General features: G+C 40.6%; 3 protein-coding genes across 3 annotated transcripts; 1 reads left to right on the top strand and 2 right to left on the bottom strand.

Moving 5' to 3' along the window:
* Window positions 1-751: 751 nt before the first annotated feature.
* LOC311494982 (protein FAM107B) lies at window positions 752-3,764 on the bottom strand (the record flags this gene model as incomplete). The annotated part of the gene is made up of 5 exons (XM_084554263.1): window positions 752-1,100; window positions 1,273-1,417; window positions 1,512-1,662; window positions 2,178-2,205; window positions 3,744-3,764. The coding sequence occupies 5 exons, from the start codon at window positions 3,762-3,764 to the stop codon at window positions 996-998; spliced, it is 450 nt and encodes a 149-aa protein (XP_084410389.1). The 3' UTR covers window positions 752-995.
* Window positions 3,765-6,834: 3,070 nt separating this feature from the next.
* Window positions 6,835-19,565, top strand: smc5 (structural maintenance of chromosomes 5). The gene is made up of 24 exons (XM_084554167.1): window positions 6,835-7,046; window positions 8,661-8,802; window positions 9,004-9,056; window positions 9,171-9,330; window positions 9,424-9,558; window positions 9,721-9,861; window positions 9,956-10,117; window positions 10,291-10,362; window positions 11,069-11,324; window positions 11,438-11,592; window positions 11,985-12,098; window positions 12,189-12,283; window positions 12,406-12,538; window positions 12,731-12,904; window positions 13,004-13,173; window positions 13,294-13,417; window positions 13,690-13,812; window positions 13,929-14,054; window positions 14,197-14,292; window positions 14,580-14,684; window positions 14,784-14,903; window positions 16,675-16,854; window positions 17,476-17,571; window positions 19,186-19,565. Exons 1-24 carry the CDS (start codon window positions 6,886-6,888, stop codon window positions 19,318-19,320), a joined length of 3,228 nt encoding a protein of 1,075 aa, XP_084410293.1. The 5' UTR covers window positions 6,835-6,885; the 3' UTR covers window positions 19,321-19,565.
* A 267-nt stretch (window positions 19,566-19,832) lies between these two features.
* cfap276 (cilia and flagella associated protein 276) lies at window positions 19,833-22,313 on the bottom strand. Its single transcript, XM_084554169.1, has 4 exons — window positions 22,200-22,313; window positions 20,239-20,355; window positions 20,024-20,139; window positions 19,833-19,951 (listed from the first exon to the last, which is right to left on the bottom strand). Exons 1-4 carry the CDS (start codon window positions 22,272-22,274, stop codon window positions 19,846-19,848), a joined length of 414 nt encoding a protein of 137 aa, XP_084410295.1. The 5' UTR covers window positions 22,275-22,313; the 3' UTR covers window positions 19,833-19,845.
* Between the last annotated feature and the right edge of the window lie 149 nt (window positions 22,314-22,462).

The following is a 22,462-nucleotide window of genomic DNA, read 5'->3' as shown; positions in this document are numbered from 1 at the left end:
CCGCTGCATTATATAAGATATAGGATCAAGGTGATATAACGTACTTTGCAGCTTTAAAAATCTAATTATGAGTCTATAATAATATTACGTCACTAAATTATGCGTCACATCTCTGGTCTGCATTTGCGTATTGGTGCTAAAATAACTTAAATGTAAATTGGAAACACCAAACACAGCCTACTTTATCTGCCTTCAGCCGGTGGCTTCCGTGCCTCTCCCAAATGTCTCCAGTGTCTTAACCAGACCCCTGGGTATTCCTGGCCTGTATATCCTGAAAAGCCTCCTCCAGATGGCCTGTGCTTTCTCCCCTCGTCTCGTGATGGAATGAAAAGATCAGCTAATTATACAAAGTCCCATATCCATGTGAAAGAGCCGTGAGAGTCCTCCGGGAGGAGAGCAGCATGCAAATCAATCCCCAGTGCTTTGAATGGTGTCCAGCACAACAACTCGTCACTGCAAACCATAAAGCTTTTATTTTCACAGCACACAGACACACGAGAAATCAAAGGTCGTGACAGAAGCAGATAAACCAAGATGCACATTTGCAACGTTGGGGGATTTTTATTGGTACAAAACAGTCCTGTTCAAGGTTTTTAGGTCAGCAATCGTTTTATAAGGTAAAGAATCAGCCTTAACCGTTGTGGTCCTTTAACGAAGCAAATAAAAATAAAAAATATCCAGCTGCTGTACAACCATTGCTCCACACGATTCTGAGTAAAAAATGAGCACTTCCAACTCTCATAATAAACAGAACTCTTAATAAGGTTTAAGAAGGTTTTTCTAAATATGGATCAGTGTGTTACAGCTGATATGAACGATGTCTTTCATTTATTCTGATGAAATCGATGAAATCCACTAAGAAATCTGAAGTAAGCTGTTGTCTCAGGGATGTTTTTTAATTTTTTTAATGTAGCTCAGCATAAAGTGAACATAAATATTTAGGGCCACTATGGTGAGATGCCGCTGGGACTGATGGGAGCCTTAGGGCCTTAGCCCTAGGATTGCTCAGATGTCTGTGTCCTCCTCAGGTTGTCTCTCACACGGACAAACTCTGGGATCTTCTGCTGGTTTTCTCGCCTCCTTATCTCCTCCTGCTCATACTGGAAAAGCAAAGGACAAGTCAGTGAATCAGCTTCCAGCCAGCCAATGAACTAGTCTGGATTCTTGGCCATTTATAGGAATATTTAACTACTGGTTATGGCCCTTCATTCACAATTAATTGTATTTTGTTAATATTTTAAGTCTCTAAGCTGTTCGTCACGTGTCTCTGACCTCTTGCAGCTTCTGCTGCCTCTTGCGGAGCTCGGTCTCCAGGTCTGAGGGCCGTCGTTGTGCCATCTCCTCCTCCTTGTGCAGCTCCAGTCTGCGCTGCTCCAACACTCGCTTCAGCTCTGGTTTCTCCTCCAGGAGCAGGCCGCTGCACAGTCAGAGCCACAGTTACACAATCACAGGCCAACTGTTTTGACCTCTTCAACATTAAGACCAGATTTTAAGTGTTTGGCCTCCTGTACCGTTTATGGCTGAGCAGAAGCTCCCGGTGCAGGTTCTGGTAACTCGGCGCCTCCGCTGAGGAGCCATTGAGTTTCCTGGGGTGAACGACCTCATCGCCGTTACAGTCTGCTGCAGACTGACGGGACAGAAGTAGATGGCCAACAGAGGACTCTGAGGAACACAAATGAGCTCATGTGAGGGTTTAATGCCTCAGATCTGAAGAATTACTAATGAAATAATCAAATCAAGATTGAAAAAGATTTGACTCTGCTTTCAAGTAAAACATTTAAAACCATAATTGAATAATTGTATATTCTTGGTTGTTTGTGTTTGAGTTGTTTGGTTATGGGATTAAAGAAAAAGGGAAGATAAGTACAGAGACAAACAATATAAATCAAGTTTATGAGGAAAAGCACAGGCCAAAAATCTGCTATTCAGAATTACTGAAGTACAGTGAAGCTATTTCTAACAATAAGGATAATTTTATCAAATAACTTTTAATCTAACAATTTGATAATAGATTGCTAGCTCAATCAATCTATCATTCAAATAGACTGTGTTAGCCATTTTATTGATTATTGGATAAAGCAGTCAAGTAACATTTGAGTGATACTTCTAATCAGATATTCTGATCTATCATCAAGCGTACGTGTGCTTTTTTATTCTGAAGTTGTGTTTAACGATACCTTTTTTGAGATGCCCATATCCTGTTTTCTGTGAAATTCGATAGGAAAGAAAAAAGAAAAACACGATCTGTTAGTATTGTCAGCAGTAAGTAGACATGGATGTACAGAAGCTGGTTTGTAAAGATATCTTTGTTTTGATCTGGCTCTGATTGGACAGTCTATAATTAGATAAAGGCTAAAAGAGACTGTGCCTGTTGCGCTGCTTAAGCAGGGGAGTGGTGTTTACAAAGATGACATAACAGCTCTGTTGGCGCAACATAGAGAAAGTAACGTAGGATGTTAGTGATTGTCTTAGACAGAGCTTCAATATAAATCTTCTTGTAATGAAAAAGAAAACAGAGTAAATCTCTGAATTACAGCTATAAAGACATGGGATGAAAACTTGGCTTGATATCCTGCTGTAACACAATCAGAAGGTATAACCTCTGCCACACCCAATGAAACCGGATAACCACAGAAAAGCATCACATTGAACAGGGAGCAGATGGTAGGTGCTGCTATAACTTGTCTGCGGCAGCAGCCTGCCTTAGAAAAAGCCAAGCTGGCCGATCAGACAAATTTCTGTCACACACTGTCCCAAAGCTAAACATTATCTTCCCCAAGCTTTGCGTTTGGGTTCGTGCCTTTTACTCTTCCTGTCACGGACATAAGCCTCCAGATCCTGTTCCTCCTCGGGCCCCTGCAGAGAGGCTGAGCTGGAAGATAACATGTCAGGTGTCTGACCTGATGGAAGCCATTGTTCCCGTCATGGCGTGCAAAATCGCTCCGGCTGATTTCATAACGTCTCCGCCCTTCTGGCATAGACGTTCTGAACTGTATTGTCACAAGCCGGCTTTTATGAAGCACTGAGATATACAATCAACTCGATATCAGGTTGCTGCCAAGGGATGAATATGGTCTCATTTTAGTCCAGTAATCAATATATTATTGCTCAAAGATAAATTCATTGTACTTGCAAGATACCATCTGACTAAAAATGCATGTATTTGTCAGGCTATTCATCCTTTATCCTAGTCCTTAGACTACCTTATAATGTAATTATTTTGAAAGTTAAAAATTGACATTAATCAGATGGAACAACAATGTTTTTGCTTTACAGTGGCCAGACAGAGATGTACGGAGAGTCAGGTACAGTATTCAGACACGACATGAGACTCCATCACTTCTCTAAAACAAGTAATTCAAAATTAAATGTGAATAAAAAGATTTAATGACAACATAATATGGGAGATAATATGATTTACTGTAATAAACTTACTGGGCATCAGATTCAATCATTTTGATCATCCTATTTGCCAGATTGACCGTACACTATCCTGTAACAGCATCCTGTAAGAAACCATGCACTTACATTTTTGACAATAGTGGATATAAAATAAAGAGGTTTAAGAGGTCTCCACATAGAAATCAAAATAAACCCTGAGTTTCAATGCACCGAGGCTGAGACATTTACATCCTGACCAACAGTCAGCTAAACCTGTGACAGATGGCCACCAGACCAGACGTTGACCTCTCACGCACCAGACAGGAGACATGGTGTTAGAAAACAACTTGCACAGAACTCACTTTTGCAGACGACCCCTCCATGGCAAGATGGTGGAGCTCTGCTGTGCTCTACAGTATCAAGATTCCTGTTTTAGTCCATTGTTAAACAAATCGAAACGTCCTCACTCAGTCTGCCTGTTGTCTGTCTGTGTCTCTGCTGCATCCAGGCCCAACATATTGCTACTGAAGAGATGTGCCACCTAGCAGCAGTCAATAGTGGTAGTAGACTCTGAAATCTTGTTACGCCATTCAAGATTACCTCACAACCCCCACAGGCCATAGGATCCTAGATTAGTTAATTGCCGCCGACACAAATGCAGCTTAAAGCCAGTCGATTCCGCCACAAAAGGCCCATTAATACTGAAGGAGATTCATGCAAATCAACATATAGTGCACAGTCAGATGTAACTTTGTCGTTTCTTGTTCTTATCGATTCTGGACTAACGCTTAGTTGCAGTGTATAGCTGTCTGTTTGCTATATTTTAACTAATTTAGTAAATCCTTACGTAAAGATGGAGGACATCAATGCCCAATCAACACAGGCTACAGTACTTTCAAACAGAAAGAGCAGTAAAACTGTACACTCAACGTTGCTGTCCATAAGCCTTATCTGTGTATTTGTTTTTTAGCCTAAGAAGATAACACATTAAATATTACATGAGATAAAGAAATACAACAGATCAAGGCTATTTTGCGGCCCTTTTTACATACTAGGCCTTTAAACAACCAAATAAATGAATTAAACGTGGTTGTGTTTGTTTGAGCATTTATTGTACAATAAATACATAGTATTGTATAAGTTACCTTTATATTAATTTACTTCTTCTGTGTTTCTGTGCTTACATAGATTTGCTTTACTGTAAAACATACATTTCCACGGGAGATACTGTGTAGAAAAGACACAGTGGTAGGTGATGTTTTCTTAATGGCCTCACGGGGTCGCCATACCACTGTTGTTTACATATTTCCCATAATCCACCGCGGCTTTTTGCTTTAAACCGGAACCGGAAGAGCCGCGTTTCTCAGAGTTTGAATGTGTGAACGAGTGAGCTGATTGTTGTGAGAGTGTTTGGTGAGTGTTTGAGTGAGTGCTTGTTGTTTGTTTGTGTATATTTATGTTTTTAAAAAAAACCTACACACTGATCTTATTTGATCTGGTCTGAGTTTGGCTCTGCTCTGATCGGAGATGATAGGAAAAACGCCCGCAAGCTTTCGTAGCGATGAGCAGTCGGCGAGATTTGACTTCTAGGGCCTCCACGCTTCGTGCTGTGGTCAGAGGTGATGATTTGATCAGATATACTAGTTCTGGCTGAGCTTGAGTTCATCTCGAGTTTCACAATGGACAATGAGTATAGAGGCGATTCTGATCTAACCACAGCCGAGAAGAAGTTGGAAGCCCTGGACGAGCGGTGTCCATGGACTGTTAAAAGTTGGTGTGTCCTTTGTAGTGGGGCCTCCCTGGATAAAGAAATTTGCAGTTTCTGTAAAGTAACTGCACGTATTGCGAAGAGTTAACGTAATGTAACTGTAGGTTCTTTGGACTCTTAGTACTTGCTAAGAGAACATTAACCTAATGTAACTGTATGTGAGAACAAACGACATAGAAAGACCCAGGTATTCTTGAGCAATCTTGTAATCACACTGGGAGTTTAAATTTAATTGTTGTCTTCCACGTGGGGCTCAAACAATAGATCTTCTCCACTACTTCCCTGGAGTGAATCTACACGTTTTTGTTTTTAACATAAAGCTTTAAGAAGAAGTTACACATTGTGCATTTCTTGATTAAAGGAAACTTTTAAATGCAGTAGCAGTATGAGCGTTAATTGTTGCTGTAAGAGATGGACAGGAATACATAGGCTATGGTCTGTGTAATAACACATTATGAATGGTTGCTGCTGAACCAAAGTCAAAATAAAGTTTGGTTTATGAAATCCACAGGGTCCCATCTTTGTGCTATCATCCCTCAACTCTCTGGAGAAATGAATGGTGGTAGTTTTATAGCACAAGAACTGGTCAAGACTACTTCTCAACTTTAATGGTTGTACGACTGTGCAAATACTGGGTTATACTGCAAGTAATACTTTTTGCCACAAATTGGGAGTTGGTTGATGCATCTGAAAATGTCATTATGATAAGACATGGCGACTAAATATCAGGCATTTTTTAATGACATAGCACACATTTCTCGCTGTTACCTTTTGGATGAACAATGATCATTCAAATATGCAGTAGTATCTTATAAAATACTGTATAAACTCAAGAATAATAAATAATAAACTTCAGGAACCTACAGAAAGGCCTGCTCAACAGGATACTAAAAACAGATTCAGATTCAGAAAACTTTACTTGTCCCTGGGGGGCAATTTAAGGCACAGGTGCAAAAAAACCCGAAACAGAACAGGATACAAAATACAAAGTATATACAAGTTACCATGCCATAAATGTTATGACTATCCAAAATATCCATGGAGAATGTAAACAGACTGTATAAAACATGAATGATTTTATATATTTGGCCTATTGAGGTGTTTGTCGGTCCACAGTTTTTTAAAAATTTATTTAGTTACATGGCATTTCCCTATAAATTGTAGAAAGTATACAGTGACAATACATCGTTTGTCTTTATATTCATTTGTCAGCAGGTCAGCAGTACAGTGAAATATTGTGCATGAGAAGAACACACTAGAATATAAAAATGAAAAGATATAAAATCTTCAACCTGTCCTTGAATCGTTCATTTATTCTTTCTCAATCCCCCAAAATCCTGTTGGTCTATCCAGATTGTTTTTGAACTTATAGTGAATTACTTTTTCATTTCTTTTAAGCACAGATAAGTTTAAAAAATATGTGATATTACAAATAGTCCTTGAACTATCTAAAACGTTAACATGTAATATATCTGAAGCAGAATTTAAAAGAAAACTCTAAAACAATATAATGAAGTTGTGTTTTAAATAAGTTGTCTCACTCTTTTAAACAGTAGTTCAACGCATTTGTCTCGCGATAATGAACGTTAACTGGAGGACAACGTCAGAGCTTGTGTAGCCACGTGGTCCCTTTTGTCCAATCAACATTTAGCAACAACCCAGCAAAGCGCGCGGGAGGGCGAACGAACCCGGGGAGCGTGCCCGTGCCCCAAGTGATAGTTGTTCTTCTTGTCAACATGGCTGAGCACATCAAGAAGCAGCGGCTCAGTCATGCTAACAGCAGCTCACAAACCAGGACCGTCGCAAGCATGTTCCTGGGCAGTCAGCCCGGTGGGATCGAAGGAAGCGGTCGGTTTGTGAACGGATCCATACTTCGCATCACCATGAAAAACTTCCTGTAAGTCGCTGCTCCGTGGCTGTCAATCATTAACGTCAACGCATGAACCGAAACTATCGTCAGCCTGGAGGAAGATGATGTGCACGGCGATAGCTGGAGACAAACGGCTAAACTAGCATGCATGCTAACATTTAGCACTGTCTGACTCTATATCAGGATGCTGGAAAGCTAAATATGACGAGCTAGCCGTATCAGTACCTCCATAATAGTCACGTAAAGTCATGCCATAAGTCAGGAAGTGCAAAATATAGTGTTTTAACTACAGTCAAATGAAACTTAAAGTTTTAGGGATCAACTTCAAGCCCTAAATGTGTCTCAAGATCATAAGTGAGTGTCTTAAGATCAAGTGTCCATAATATATTTCATACATACACTTTTGTACACCTGCTTTAAACTATTGCAGTTTAGCTGTGCAACACTTCTGTCCTGACATTGTAGTGGAAGTGTGTTTCAACTTAGATAGATAGATAGGTTTTATTTGTCACATGCACAGTTATACATAGTACAATGCACAGTGAAATGTATTGTTGTACCTGCAGCCAGTAGTAAAAAAAGTAGTTTGCACACAAGGTAAGCAATATAAGTATAATGTACACTTCATGGTCATTTTGGAGACACTGTACACCTGCTCGATTCTGCACTGAATCTTATATTCATGAAGGTTATGGTGTACAGCTTTTGTTTCAAATGAGAGAGCTATTGATTCAACTGTGTTTTCGTTTTGGAGGCTGTGGTTTGTAGTACTTTGTGGTACCGGCACATGTTTCCATTATTTTGACAACCCCATTGTAGTCAGTGGGCTAGGGTGGATAACAGGAACACTTTAATGTTTAATTCAAGCCAGTTTAACGGCACCACAAACTACATCGTCCACAATGATCATGGAGTTGAATTACCTCATCTCTGACACTGTTTCAACACAAAGTGAACATTACATTCGTTGTACCTAATAAACTGGCGTGTGAGTGTAGTTTCTGATACTGCTGACCTGCTTGATACCGTGTGAAATACAAATGAAAACAGAATGCAGTGTTTTGCAGTTAATTTAAGCAGCTGTTGTTGCTAAAAGGAAACCCAAATGATTAGGTTGGCAACGTCAACTGCACACAGTCTCATTAAAAGATGAACAAAATCCAGAGGAGCAATCTATGTGCTACGCAAGGGACAATGCCAAAAATCAATGTTGAATGGCCCTGGTCCCTCTGGACACTCACACTAAAATTAAATATCATTTCATGGCCTCAGGAACACTTCTGAAAACCATTGTCTGTGAAAACGGTTAATTGCAAACTGAAACTATGACAAAAATCCTCTATAAACTAAATCCAGAAACACTTTTGTCTTTAATCTGTATTTTACATCCAGAGACAGACTTTTTTTTTTTGTTGTCAGGGGGGGCTGAATGTCAAAAAGCTGGTACAACCAGAGCAACAGGTCCTAAACACTTAGTCAGCTTGCCTCTAATGAGAGAACAAAAATGCCCTTGAGACGGTAACATTGCAGACTTTGTTGCTCTATCAGCAGCATGGCCTTGATACTTTTTATGAAATAATAATTACTACATCTGATCGACCAAGATAAGCAAATAAGTAACGTTTAATGCATTTATAACAGGACCTATGACTACTCTGAGGTGTATCCTGGACCCAATCTGAACATGATTGTTGGAGCCAATGGAACTGGCAAGTCCAGCATCGTCTGCGCTATCTGTCTGGGTCTGGCCGGCAAGACCACTATTCTGGGCAGAGGAGACAAGGTAAACGCCGGAGTAACACAAACACTGTTGATTTCTTTGCCAAACACCAGCAAGTAAACTTTAATGAATTATAAAATGTTCGGCGATGACTCATGTCGTTGGTGGTATGTATATAGTATTACACGTTTAACGACTGGACAAATAAATAAATGAGAAGTCTGATGCTGATTATAAAAAGGATTTGTTTCTGTTTTTTTGTAGGTTGGGCTCTATGTCAAACGTGGGTGCAATAAAGGCTTTATTGAGATCGAACTGTAAGTTATGTCACATAGACTGCACACACTGTCACTTCACCAATGGAAAGGTGAAATTAATTTGTGTTGCATGTGATAATAGTGTTTCTTTCCATCTTCTTTCTGTTATTCAAGGTACAAGCATGGTGGAAATATTGTGATTAACAGAGAGATCCATGCGGACAATCAGTCGCTGTGGATGCTGAATGGAAGACACTGCAACCAGAAGATGGTGGAGGAGGAGGTCAAGGCTTTGTGCATCCAAGTCAGCAACCTTTGCCAGTTTCTGCCTCAGGTATGTGTGTTTGTCTGCAGTGTTACACTACACAGATACTGTACTGTACTGTGGGAGTTTCTCACCCTTGATTTGTTATTCTTTTCCCTCCAGGAAAAAGTGGGTGAGTTTGCCAAGATGTCCAAGATTGAGTTGCTGGAGGCAACTGAGAAGTCAGTGGGCCCACCAGAGATGTACGAATACCACTGTGAGCTCAAAAACTTCCGCAACAAAGAACGAGAACTGGAGGTTAGACAGTTTAATATGGATTATTTTTGCATTCTTAAAGCTAGAGACAAAAAAAACCCAACTTTAAATAAACCCTTTTCAACAAAACAAAATTACAGTTGTTCTTGCAAATGATTTATATGTTTCTCGTTTTAAAAACCCGGTGTTCGTGTGTCTCTGTAGAATGTTGTTAAGGAGAAAGCAAGCTTTCTAGAAAAGGCCAAACAGAGGAACGAGAGGAACAAACACGACGTGAATCGTTACTATGAAAAGAAGAGACACCTGGATGTGATCGAGCTGCTCGAGAAGAAGAAACCGTGGGTGGTGAGTGGGCTAGGTTGCACAATGTACGACAGAGTGAGATATAAACACAGTAATGGAGTCTTTTGATGGTGTTTGTGTTTCCCTGTGGTGCTAGGAGTACGAGACCACCCGTAAAGAGCTTGAGGGAGTGAAGAGGGAGCGAGAGGAGGCGAAAAGGCATCTTTCTAGCCTGAAGCAGGCCCAGGCGCCCATGCTGAGGAAGATCCAGCTGATTGACAACAAGCTGAAGCCCATTGAGGAACAAATAAAGGCTAAGGTGACAAAGCAAATGTTATTGTTCTCTGAGTTCTCTGGTTTCAGTGAAAACATGTAGACAGGGTGATTCTTTTGAAGGGCTGGGTTTAGGTTTTGAGCATGTTTTTGGTCATTGTTTATTCATATATTATTTCTAAGCTTTATTATATTATCACGATGGTTGATGTTTTTCAGACTATTGCCATCAAAAATGCGTCCCTGACGTGCAAACAGAAACAAGATCAGCTGGATCGAAAACACAAAGAGGTAAGAGTTTTTAAAATGTTTTTAATTTAAAGAAGGAAAACTTCACTTTGAGGGCACTTTACTACACTTTTGTATCAGGTATAGATGACATATAACACTTAATGGTGCTATGTTTTACTTTTTTATTCATGAGACCCTATATATCTTCCAATTAAAAAAACGATATTCAGTTAAAAACAAGGTCAGGGATTAAACGAGGTTGAATAACCTGCAGGTTAATTTATTATGTACATTTTGAATTAAAGAGACTAAATGTACTCAGTGTGTTTTGACAGGTTCAAACTGATGCAGCGCTAGCATTTTAATACTGTTCTTTCCTTTGTTGTGCCTTAGTCCCATCTGGCTGTTATTGCAGGTTGAACGGCTGCAAATATTTCATGATAAAAGCCTTTTTAAGAAATTAAACTTTTTTATCAACTGAAAACACTTGAGGGCTTTTATTTTCAGACTTCAATAGGCCTAAGAGATTGGAGCAAAATTAGGATTCTTGCTATAATTTGTGAAACTATACTTAATAAACTTTAATAAACCTCTTCAAATAAAGGCTTATTTCCTTCTGTGGGTGAGGTAAAATAAAAGGTTTGCAGAAATACCACATTTTCATTTTTTTCTGTCCGTTATGCCTACATCTCAACATAATCAGATTTCTTTTTGCAGCTGCAGGACGTCAGTAATAAATCACAGCTGCCAACACTTTCCTCTACAGATTGACGATATTAAACAAAAGCTGAGACTGAAGCAGATGGAGGAGGAGGACCACCAGAAGCGAATCAGCAACACAAAACGAACCATTGACGACTTGAAGGCCGAGCTCGCCAAAGTTGGCGACCAACCGGACGTGACTCCACGAATCAACGCCGTCAACGTCGAGCTGAGGCGCAGCCAGGAGGAGAGAGCCAAGATCGAAGGGGAGAAGGCCGACCTCCGCCGGGAGAAGGATAACCTCCATGCTGAGTGTATAAGTGAGTGTCCCCCGTAAACAACATCCTTTAAAGATCTCATTACGTTACCTTTTAAAGAGCACATGACAGACAACACATTTAGAGGCTGCACATGTTTCTACGTTTATTACTAGGTTTGGAGAAGAAGCTCAGTGACATGAACAACATGATAAATGCCAAAGAGGAGAAGCTGCGAGGACGCCACAGGGACACGCACAACGCCCTCCAGTGGCTCAGGCGGAATAGACACCTGTTTAAAGGAAACGTCCATGAGCCCATGATGCTGGTGGTGAGTGCTTCACTCTAATTAGCATTTATAAGCTGTGTACGGATACAGTTTGATTGGTGGCGCACTATAATGTAGTTGTTGTGTTAGTTCAGAACCATAACTCTCACTATTTTCACACTAAGACTCGTATATAAGAATATATGATGTCTTCTAACACGTTTTAACTGTTGAGAAAAGCTGCACATTGATCAGTATGTATGTTATTAAAGATGTATGTACTACTTACAAATGCTAAACAAAGAGTTGAAAAGTATGTAAGTAAGAGTTCAATTCTCAGGGTTCAAACTGTAGCTTTTTTTGTTTTTTGTAACTGAGGGAAAGTTGTTCTCTGAGCAGCTGAATACATGTAATGACGCCATGTTTCTTGAGCCCTAATGCTAATCCTTCCGCAGATCAATGTGAAGGACCATCGCTACGCTAAGTACGTGGAGAACCACATCTCGTTTCACGACCTGCGGGCGTTTGTCTTCCAGAGGAAAGACGACATGGAGAAGTTCATGGTCGAGGTAAGAGTGATCTGGAGGGACGATGAAAATTTGTCCCTATCCTAAATTAACGTCAGGCGAATTCAAACTTTTGTCTTTCTTGGCCCTAAGGTCCGTGACAAAATGAACTTGAAGGTGAACTCCATTTCTGCTCCGGAGGAGTCGTGTTCTCATCGGGCGCCATCCCGAAATATCGAGTCCCTACGGTGAGAAAAAAAAATAAATAAAAATGTCATGAGGTGTAATCAGCAACAAACATCGTTCACGTAAACTAACCTATTTTTTTGCAGTTACAGTTTTTTCATTTGTGATGTGTTTTTATTTGCAGGCGTTTTGGGTTCTTCACCTACCTCCGTGAGATGTTTGACGCCCCTGAAGAGGTGATGAGTTACCTCTGTCACCAGTATAAGGTGCATGACGTACCGGTGGGCAATGATCAAACCAAAGCTATGATTAAAACGGTACGTTCCTCTTCTCCCATTATCTGTCAGTAAGGTTTGTAAACGGGCATCACCTATATAAAAAGTAGTATTATACGTTCTTTTGTTATTGTGCTTGGACTGAATATCAGTATTTATTTTTGTTCATGCACCTCATGATTTGGGGCGACAACAAAACTTTAAAACATACTTTCTGTCCTTTCTTTCTCACAGGTTGTTGAGGAGCCCTACCTCAAGGTCTTATACACGACAAACGAGAGGTACACCATAAAGAGGTCCTTCTACTCCAACAAGATAAGCACCAGTAACTCCGTAATGCACCAATCCCAGTACCTCACCATCACTGTAGATGCTGAAGAGAAACGGCAGCTGGAGCAGCAGATTAAGGTGAGAGACAGATTCAAATGTAAATGTGCATCATCGTGGGACATTTTAGTTTGTGATATAGTTTAACTGAGTTTAACTGTTAATCTCCGCTGCGACCAGGCCTGCAAGACAAAGATGCAAGAGATTGATGAACGGATGAAGGCCCTGCAGAAGGAAGCTGCTGCTCTGGATCGCCGTGACAATGAGCTGCTGGCGGAGAAGAAGCAGCTCTCTGAACTGAAGGGGAAAAGGAGACAACTGGAGCAGAAGATCAGCACCAAACAGGACAGGTGCGCCTGAGGCCCAACATGCACAATCTCTTTTCTTCTGTATCATGTTAAATGTTTAATGATGGGACATTAGGTTGATGCAAAGTTGTAGAGCTAACCCCTCTCTTTGCCTGTGTTTAGCCTGAGGCATATGGAGCAGAATGTTATTGACCTGAACAGGATTGAGGCGGAAACTAAAGAGAAAATTGCAGCTGTGAACTCCCAGAAGGTGATCATAGTCACGGCGTTCATGGCCCAAATGAAGGTATGGAGACGTAAACTTAAAGACATGAATCTGTACGACTGCAGTGCATTTGTGAGGTGTTGTTTGAAATGTAGATTTTGTCTAAACTCCTTTTGTGTTCTTTTATAATTAATGTCTGAGATTTTTCCATCTAAACCTGTCTTACCTGCACCTCAACTCTACTTTCTAGCAGACATTATGTCAGATTTGTGGTATTTTAATAATAGAGTTTGAAGACTTTTGTGTCTTGCTGTGAAAGTTAAAAACTGTCCTCATGATCTTTTTATTTTCAGTTGAGAGCCAAGCTGACTATGGAGAAGGTGTGTCTGGGTTTGGAGACAGTCGGGTTGACGGCGGAGAAGGCTAAGTTGGAGAATGACTGTAGAGAAGGCGCCTCTGAACTGAAGATCACTGACGTAAGTATTCAGCGCTCATCTCTACGTACACCACTGACGTATAGTAAACCGTCCATGTAGTGGGGAGTCCTCAGTATGCTTTCATGTGTTTCATATCTATCCATGTGTTACTGCAGCAAAGATGCAGCCGTCTGGATCATAGGAAGGTACAGCTGACTGAACAGTGCAAAGGCCTGCTGAGGGGAGCAAAGGCGATCTGCAGGATGCAGCCCGACGAACAGTTACCTGAAGACCTGCGTAATGTTAGTGTTCCTCAAGTGTTATTGCTGGATAAATCTCATTTTAATCAGAAATCATCCCTGTAATAGCGTCTAATGGCCTTTGTGGAGGCTTTCTGAGCATCAAATATTAATGTTACTTTACTCTTCTTGATTCTTGTCCCAGGCTTTCAGCAAACTGCCCGACACGCCGGATGAGATCGATGTCATGCTGAACGAGGAGCGGTCCAGAGCTGAGTGCTTCACTGGCCTCAGTGAAAGTGTAAGAGCACACAAGAGTCAGGAATCATTCGCACTAGAGGGGTTTAGGTACAGCCGTGTAATTGGGTGATCTGAGCAACTCAAGCTCCTAGTCGCTTCCAGCTGACCTGGAAATTATAAAATGTATGTGAAAAATAAAAATAACGGACTTGGACAATCAAATATTGCAAAGGACATGAATTTAAAATGATGACTCACTGTGTCATTAGACATTATAAGCATGTTGATTATCATTTGGTTAGCCTTCTTGCTTTCCTCAGAGTATTAACATTTGTCCTGACGTTGTAGGTTGTTGACGAGTACAACAGGAGAGAAGAGGAGATCAAACATCTGGAAAAGGAGCTGGAAGATCAGAGCAATGTCCTGACTGCTTACCGACAGAACATATCAGAGGTGCATGATTGTGCTACTGCAAGAAATATGGTTCAATTTGCCGTTTCTTACGTGACAGTTTACTGCAATCACGTGTGTGCCAATGTGTGTGTGTCGCAGGCTAAGGAACGCTGGCTGAACCCTCTGAAGCAGCTGGTCGAACAGATAAATGTGAAGTTCAGTGATTTCTTTCGCTCCATGCAGTGTGCGGGAGAAGTGGATCTGCACTCAGAGAATGAGGTAAAGGCAGACGTAGCATCACTTAGCTGGCTGAGCTTGTTGCATTGGGTGTTGTGCCATGTTCTGTGGCATTGTTTTGTCTTCTGTCTAATTCATTTTAAAAGATATATTAAACAGGATCTTGAAAAAGGAATGTATAGCTTCAGTTAAATTTATAGTTCCTGATGGAGAACAATAACACTTTTGTCCTTGGTTTAAGCTGCTGCAATATAGTGGTTGACAGCGAGACACTATGCACCCCAAATTAAAATCTTACCTGTATCCCTACAATTATTTAACCATGAGAATTCCCACAGCTATTTTGTTAGGCTTGTGTAAATTCTGTCCAACGTTGACATGGAAGCAGTTAAACGGCTTCAAGGGATTGCAACGGACTCACCAGAGACTCTGTAAACGCTGAATTGTAAACGAGTCCTTGTATGAGTTTTGCCAGTGTGTGACTTGTCCGGCACAGCTCAGGAAATGTCTTGACCGTTGCGGATCTGTAAAGGGAGTTTATAAATCCGTTTGTCGAGAGCTTCACTCGGTATGTCCTGCAGAGAAAGGAACCGTGAAAGATGTTCAGTTTTGGTTCATCAGAAAATAATCTCGGTTTTGTGAGGACTTCGTTGTACCTGGAAATCCATTACCGTTTATCCAAATAATAAAAAAGTGGTCTTCTTTGTCAAAAATACAACTATCCAGCCAAATATAAGCAATATCCAAGGGGATGTGACTTGATACAGCAAATGACAGTAAAAGTAAGTAAAGTCAATGTTCGGGCTGCTGTCTGAGATGAGACTATTCTCCTTTAATGGCGGCGTTGACCTTTTAATGAACTCAACATTTGATAATGGTTTTAGTGTCCATTATTTTTAATGAGAAGCTGTCACTTTTCAGAAATTGTGTTTTTGAGCAGATGGTGTTGGAGGCTGAACACTGTGCTGAACAGTTGGCAGATAATGTATGTTTTGTTTTGTCTTTATGTCACTTATACTCCATAGAGTGTCTCCATCATTAAAAGTAAACCTAAAAACTAAAGCTCCAAAGTCATTTGACCTCTGCAGGCGTCTGGTTCCGCTTCTCTTATTATAAAATCATTTGAGAAGATTGGGAAGGATGTGCTTTTGAATCCAGTGCAGGTACATTTGCTCCCAGGTCACGCTAAATATCCGAAACATTTAACTTGAGTGCAAACTGAAACTCAGTGCGTCTAGTCTTTATTGATTCCTCCTCAGCTTTTAATTGTTTCCAGCCTCGTTTAAGCCGAAAGGTTAAAGAGCACCTAGGCCTGATTACCTGGCTGATGGATTTCCTGACTGTAAGGTCGCGGAGTGTGAAGGTTAATGCCGTTTCATTGCATGTCTTTCTTATTTCAGGCGGATAGCCCCAGGGCTGCGTCCTCTGGCCTTTTTAATTCGTTTTGTACACTAACCACCGTGTCATTAGCTTTGTCGACGGTTCAGTCATCGTTTCTCTTCTCAGCAGTGACGACCCTGATCATGGCCATGTAGTGGCAGAATTCATGGACATTAAAGAGATGATATTAGATGCTCTGTCCTGTGGTGATTAATGAACCACCTTCTGTTTAATTTCAAGTTGCTCCCGTCTGGCCGCAGATACAGTGTGCAAAATTAAACTCTTTTGTCCCGACTGCCACTGATCTTTTAAATAACTCCGTGGTCTTCTTTTGATTTCACGTTTTATTTGTACTGGATTATATAATGTAAAATAACTTGCATCTTAACTATGACCCTTTTAATTAAAAAAAGTTAAATACTTTGCACTGCAGGAGGAGTACGACAAGTATGGGATCCGTATTCGGGTGAAGTTCCACAGCAGCACTCAGCTCCACGAGCTGACGGCCCACCATCAGAGCGGAGGAGAGCGCAGCGTCTCTACGATGCTTTACCTCATGGCCCTGCAGGAACTCAACCGCTGCCCGTTCAGAGTGGTGGACGAGATCAACCAGGTAGAGCACACACCCACAGACTCTTGTTTTTTACATAAAGCATTACGTAGCCCCCTGCCATGACCCTAAACTTTGCCCTCAACCTAACAGTTAACTAATTAAAATATTCGCCAAGTGTTAACCCTCAGCATAGCTCCACATTAGTATTCTATGGCCCCTAGATCTTAATGAAAACAAGGCAACACACGCACACAAAGTCAATATGACTATAAAAACAAAGCTGCACTTCAGCTGAAGCTATTGTATTAACGTGGGAAACCAAGCGTTACAAACCTACTTTGAATAATAAAATGCACAACGGACTGAAGATGTTTATGAGCATTTAACAGTGTTGTGGCAAATGGCTGAGAGATTAATAATAGCAGTCAATGGGGCATTCGCTAAGGTCTCAAGAGGGTAGTAAATTTAAAATCTGCTGCTACACAAAAACTAATAATGCAAATAAAAATTTGCCCAAATGGACAAAAATGCCCCTAATGATGCCCGAGGGTTAAACCATCTTAAAAATGATTCAGTGTGTGTGTAAACCTGCTCTCTTGCATGCAAACGAGAGGCATTAAGACAGAAGTAGTCAGCGCTCGCTCACATGGATGTCTCTGCTGATCACTTCCTTCTGTGCAGGGTATGGATCCTGTGAACGAGAGAAGAGTGTTTGACATCGTGGTCCGCACAGCCTGCAAGGGGACGACGTCTCAGTACTTCTTCATAACACCAAAAGTGAGTGTTTTTCACCCGAGCGGCTGTTTAGATGGCAGCAAAGATTAGGTCGTTCAGCCCTGATCTTTGCAAATCATGCAGGCTGAAGTTTAGAATATATGTTTTGCAGCCCGTCTGACCAAGGGTTTACTTATTTTTTTTTATTATTTATTGAATGGGTGAAAATACACGTTGGAAACAAGTTCTCCGCTTTGCATTTGAATATCGAGCAGTTGATATTTTGTTGGTATCTTATCCTGTAATACTCCTTCACATATTTAGTAACATTAATCTTTGCCAGTGGATATTGAACTGAAGACTGACCATTTTAGTCAGAGGGCTAGATTAAATAACAGAAACGCTTTCAATCCACCACAAACTACATCCTTCAAAAAGATCATACAGTTGAATCACCGCCATAAACTGAACATGGTAACAGTCAAGAAGCTAAGATTTAGTGCAGGACTGTTATATCAGAAGTAGGGCTGAACGATATATCGTTATCGTATCTATATCTAGATATGAACGTTCAAGATATTAATATCGAAAAAGCAACGATATAAACGATATAGACCAATGGCAAACATATGAGGGCGGGAGTGAGGGAGACGGAGACTGAGACGCACACACACACACTACATACACCGCGGGGAAATTAAAAAGAAAGAAAGTAAAGTGAGCGTGGAAGATAATGCGGCCGGTGGCGGTGCAGAATAGAGGGTGACAATTTTTCGGGACTCCCGCGGGTCACTGTATTCCCGCGGGAGTCTCGCAGTACGGGAGTCAGTTTCACTGTTGGTAACGTGATAGGGACGGGACGGAGCAAATAATCAGCGGGACGGAGCCGGAGATTTAATTAAAAAGTCACGCTGCAATGCGGTGAGTGCGCCCAACTTTAGACAACAACATAGGGAGCTGGACGGGATTTGGGAATCTCTCTCGTGATTTTGCGGGACAGGATTTTTCTGTTGGGGGGCAGTCACGTGATCGGGATATGACGGGAGTATTTTTTGTGGGCTTGGGATGGGATGGTAGCGACAATTGATTCCCGTGTCACTAGTGCAAAATCTGATTTGGTGCCAAAACATAAATCATCTTCCATTATTTGGAGGTGTATTTTGAATTTAAAAATGATGATGTAAACCAGAGTGTTGTGCTGGTCGCTTGCCGAAAATTGCGACAAGATAGCACAAGAAACATGTTTCACCACATGAAACAACACCATCATGTGCTGCACGAAGTGTATTGCGAGAAACACCGGGGATTTCTCAGTCATCCCAAAAGAAGCCCAATCAAAGTTTGATTGTTGATGCGTTCAGTAGCGTTACACCGTATGAGTCGACGTCCACCAGACATAAAAACATTACAGACGCTATAACATACCACATTGCAAAAGACATGGTACCCGTGTACACAGTCTAGAAAGAGGGATTTTTAAAAAAATGGTATCGATATCGAGATATCTGGCATAATTATCGAGATATGAAATTTTGTCCATATCGTTCAGCCCTAATCAGAAGGCCCTCGTTTTCACTAGTGTACCTAATGTTTTGGCAAGTGAGTGTATATCTGCTGTGGATGCGTGAGAGTCTGCCGTCTTCATCTTCCTGAACTTTCTGTCCTGTTTGTCTGCAGCTGCTGCAGAATCTTCAGTATGCCGAGGAGATGACCATCCTCTGTGTCCACAATGGCGGCAACATGCTTCCCCCCAACGAATGGGACGAGAAGGCTTTCCTCAAACGGCGTTGCCAAAGGAGAGCCAGGACATAGATCCACCAGATCAACTGGGTTCGAAAAGTGAACCTTTAGCTTTTCAATTTCAGAAACGGTGTTTTATAAAAGTTTGTGAGAAAAGATTGATGACTTTTTACTGTTAACTGTAACCTTCAGAACATTCCACTTGTTTTTGTTTCAAGTGTTTCTTTTTGCACAGTATGCTATTTATGCAGAACTATGTCAACTCTACATGTTTATATATTTGAATAAAAAACTCGGTTGGCTCTGCTCTACATGGGTTTCCTAACGAGAACTTGTTTATTTCCAGGCCTCATTAGCAGCAGTTACAGACGGTAGTTAATGAAGTTTCACGTTGAAGTGTCATCTGTTTGGAAAGGCCTGTGGAGAAGATAAAGAGCATTGTGTTTGTACGTGGGACACGCCTCACTCCAGACAAAAGGCAAATTCCTCACAGACTCAGTGGATTTAGTGCACCAATCTGGAATTTACCACATACAGGTATTACCTGCTCTGATGATACATTTGGGGATGATAATATAATCAGTTTTCACCTGTGCGTCACTTGATGCTGTGAATGGAGCGCCTCTGTGAGTCGACCCACACTGTGATGTCTTTGTCTACTTCATTTGTTTGCATGGCCTGCTGCTTTAAGTTTGCCTGCTTCCTGTAAATGTAGAAATTAAATATGAACGCAGTTTTAAGTACCTGAAAAACCACTGACAACACAAATACCTACCTGTGGTCCTCAGAAACGGTCTCCTTCTGGTACAAAACCTGGTTCTTGCTCCAGAAGACGTCCTTATGGTGATCGTAGACTGATTTCAGCTGAAGGTCAAGACTGTCACGTAAAGCCTGAAGTAAAGAGAAGAAAGCGCTTTTCAGAGTACTGAAGGTGCATTAGCTTTTCTGCATTCGTTTTTAAAGTGGGACATAAGGTTCCCCAGAGTTTACCCGGTTCTCATAATGCAGAACACTCCGCCGGGTACTGGCTATAGTGGCTGTATCATAGAGGCGACTCCAGGGTTCCTCAGTTTGAGCGATGTGAGTTGGCTTATCATATGTTTTTCTCTGAGACAAAGCAAGAAAAAACAAATTAAAATCAAGTCACACTGTATATGAATCACATGATGGTTCTGGCACTGATACATTTCAGGAGAGTTTACCTACGATCATGACTTAGAATAAAATTCTACAAATCTAGCGGTCTACATGCACTAAACAGTGGCTTTACAATTTACAAAAAATTACTGATGCTGTTTTCTTTCCCCTGTCTTAGACTTTTGAATAACTTTTTCTTACGGTGCTCTAAGAAACTCAATTAGTCATGTGTCTATATGTACACATATTTGCTCCCTGCATTTCTACGCACAGAGAATAGCAAGGACACTTAGAGCGGTGGGCAGCCATGCAAGGTGTGGCCCAAAGAGCTAGCTCAACTCATTCAATCAGTATTCAAACCAGTGACCTTACAGGCCTCTTACAGGGATCGTTAACCACCAGTCCACAGCTCAGGAATACTGATTGGACCTTCCAGCCACCGGTGTCTTAATATTACAGTCACTTTAAAGGGGCTGAATATTATTGATACAACACTTAAGAGTTAATTCTTTGTAAAAGCCAAGCTATATCAAACATGATCTCGTTTGTAAAAGTAATACAAGGGGAAAACATCCAGATGGTTGAATACTTTCTATAAGAGTGGATTTGATTTTATTCACCATACATGTTGACTTGTTTGATTATTAATTCACACAATGAGCCAACAATGATTGCACTCAAACATAATAATCCAGTAGCAACAGGTAACAGTTAATTTTGAAAGTTTAAATCAAACTGAGATACTGCAAAGGGCAGTTTACTTAAATGAGACTCAGAGAAATGTGTGATATTTTGGTGGCTGTATTTGGGGAAAGATAAAAATGTATAATCAGAATTAAAATGGTGACAAAAACATTTTAGTTCTAATATACTTACACTGATGCTGGATTACTAAAGCTCAGGTTCACTGTGTAGGAACTTGTTTGAACCATTTGAATTGTGACTGTGTTTGTATATGGGTAATTATATGCTACTAAAACAAAGTGTCAAGTGACAGGATAGGGGCCTAAAAGCCGGACCTGCTTTATTACCTTATTGCCTTTGGTCATAAAATTTACTTTTAATGCTTTTTCATTTATAATTTCATTTTTGTTTCTGCTTAAATGTTGCATAGTCCTAAAATGATTTGTATTGAAACACAATATGACACAATTATTTTAGGAATAATGAAATTTACACTATTATGCTGACAATAATATATTAGAGGTGAGAGGAGAAGCCACACCTTTTAACTGCGTGGTGAAGAAAACCCCAGTAATGACTGCAGAGGCAGTCAAGAATCCAAGATGAAAGTGAACTGTATATGTTTCCTTGTCAGTGATCCAGAGATAACTTATAAATATAAAAAAAAAAGTAGATGAAAAACCCTTTTAAGCCTCTGAACCACAGGTGTCAAACATACGGCCCACGGGCCAAAAGCGCCCCGCCAGAGAGTCTAAACTGGCCCGCCAAAAATAATATAGACTATTTTCAATGGAAATATCTGATATCCGTATATCCGTATATATATATAAGTGGATAGAACACAACACTGAGACCCAGGACTAAACAATATGCCCAAATTTCACCTATTTTTATTAAAAGATTTTAAAAGATCCTAATTTACTTTTAAAAAATCTGGAGTTGTCGTCATTTATAGGTTATTATGCTGTTATCTTATTCGTCCGGCCTGCTTAGGATCAAACTGGGCTGTATGTGGCCCCTGAACTAAAATGAGTTTGACAATCCTGCTCTGGACAACAGGAAAGTTTTGTTTAAATCTCTGGACACAATTTTTCACAATAAAAGCCGCTTATTGTCGGTAATTGACTCACCTGCTGCGGTTTGAATCCGCTCAGAGTGAAGCTGTTTTCGAACTTTGATGAAGGAAAAGGATCCCGGCTTGACATATTTAACGTAAAGATCACAAAAACACCTAGTACTGTTGTTGTTGTTCAGAGTTTTGTTGTTGTAGCCGATAAACAGCGAGAGCTAACTCTGTGGTGTTTACAACCTGGTCTCCAAGCAACCGCCAACTTCCGGTTTCACAATAAAATACTCATGAAAAACTTTTTTCTTTTTTAATTGTTCATGCGAT

Source organism: Chelon labrosus (assembly GCF_963514085.1).
Source record: "Chelon labrosus genome assembly, chromosome: 10".
Lineage (NCBI taxonomy): Eukaryota > Metazoa > Chordata > Actinopteri > Mugiliformes > Mugilidae > Chelon > Chelon labrosus.
Note: the sequence above shows the minus strand (reverse complement) of the source record. Positions and strands in the feature narration are given on the sequence as shown.

Excerpts from the sequence above, each read along its gene's own strand:
- smc5 (XM_084554167.1), top strand. The coding sequence starts at position 6,886 with ATGGCTGAGCACATCAAGAAGCAGCGGCTCAGTCATGCTAACAGCAGC. Across the intron at positions 11,593-11,984 it reads ATGAGCCCATGATGCTGGTG|ATCAATGTGAAGGACCATCG; the intron begins GTGAGTGCTTCA and ends ATCCTTCCGCAG. Across the intron at positions 16,855-17,475 it reads TGGTGGACGAGATCAACCAG|GGTATGGATCCTGTGAACGA; the intron begins GTAGAGCACACA and ends CCTTCTGTGCAG.
- cfap276 (XM_084554169.1), bottom strand. The coding sequence starts at position 22,274 with ATGTCAAGCCGGGATCCTTTTCCTTCATCAAAGTTCGAAAACAGCTTC. Across the intron at positions 20,356-22,199 it reads GCGGATTCAAACCGCAGCAG|AGAAAAACATATGATAAGCC; the intron begins GTGAGTCAATTA and ends GCTTTGTCTCAG. Across the intron at positions 20,140-20,238 it reads TTCTGCATTATGAGAACCGG|GCTTTACGTGACAGTCTTGA; the intron begins GTAAACTCTGGG and ends TCTTTACTTCAG.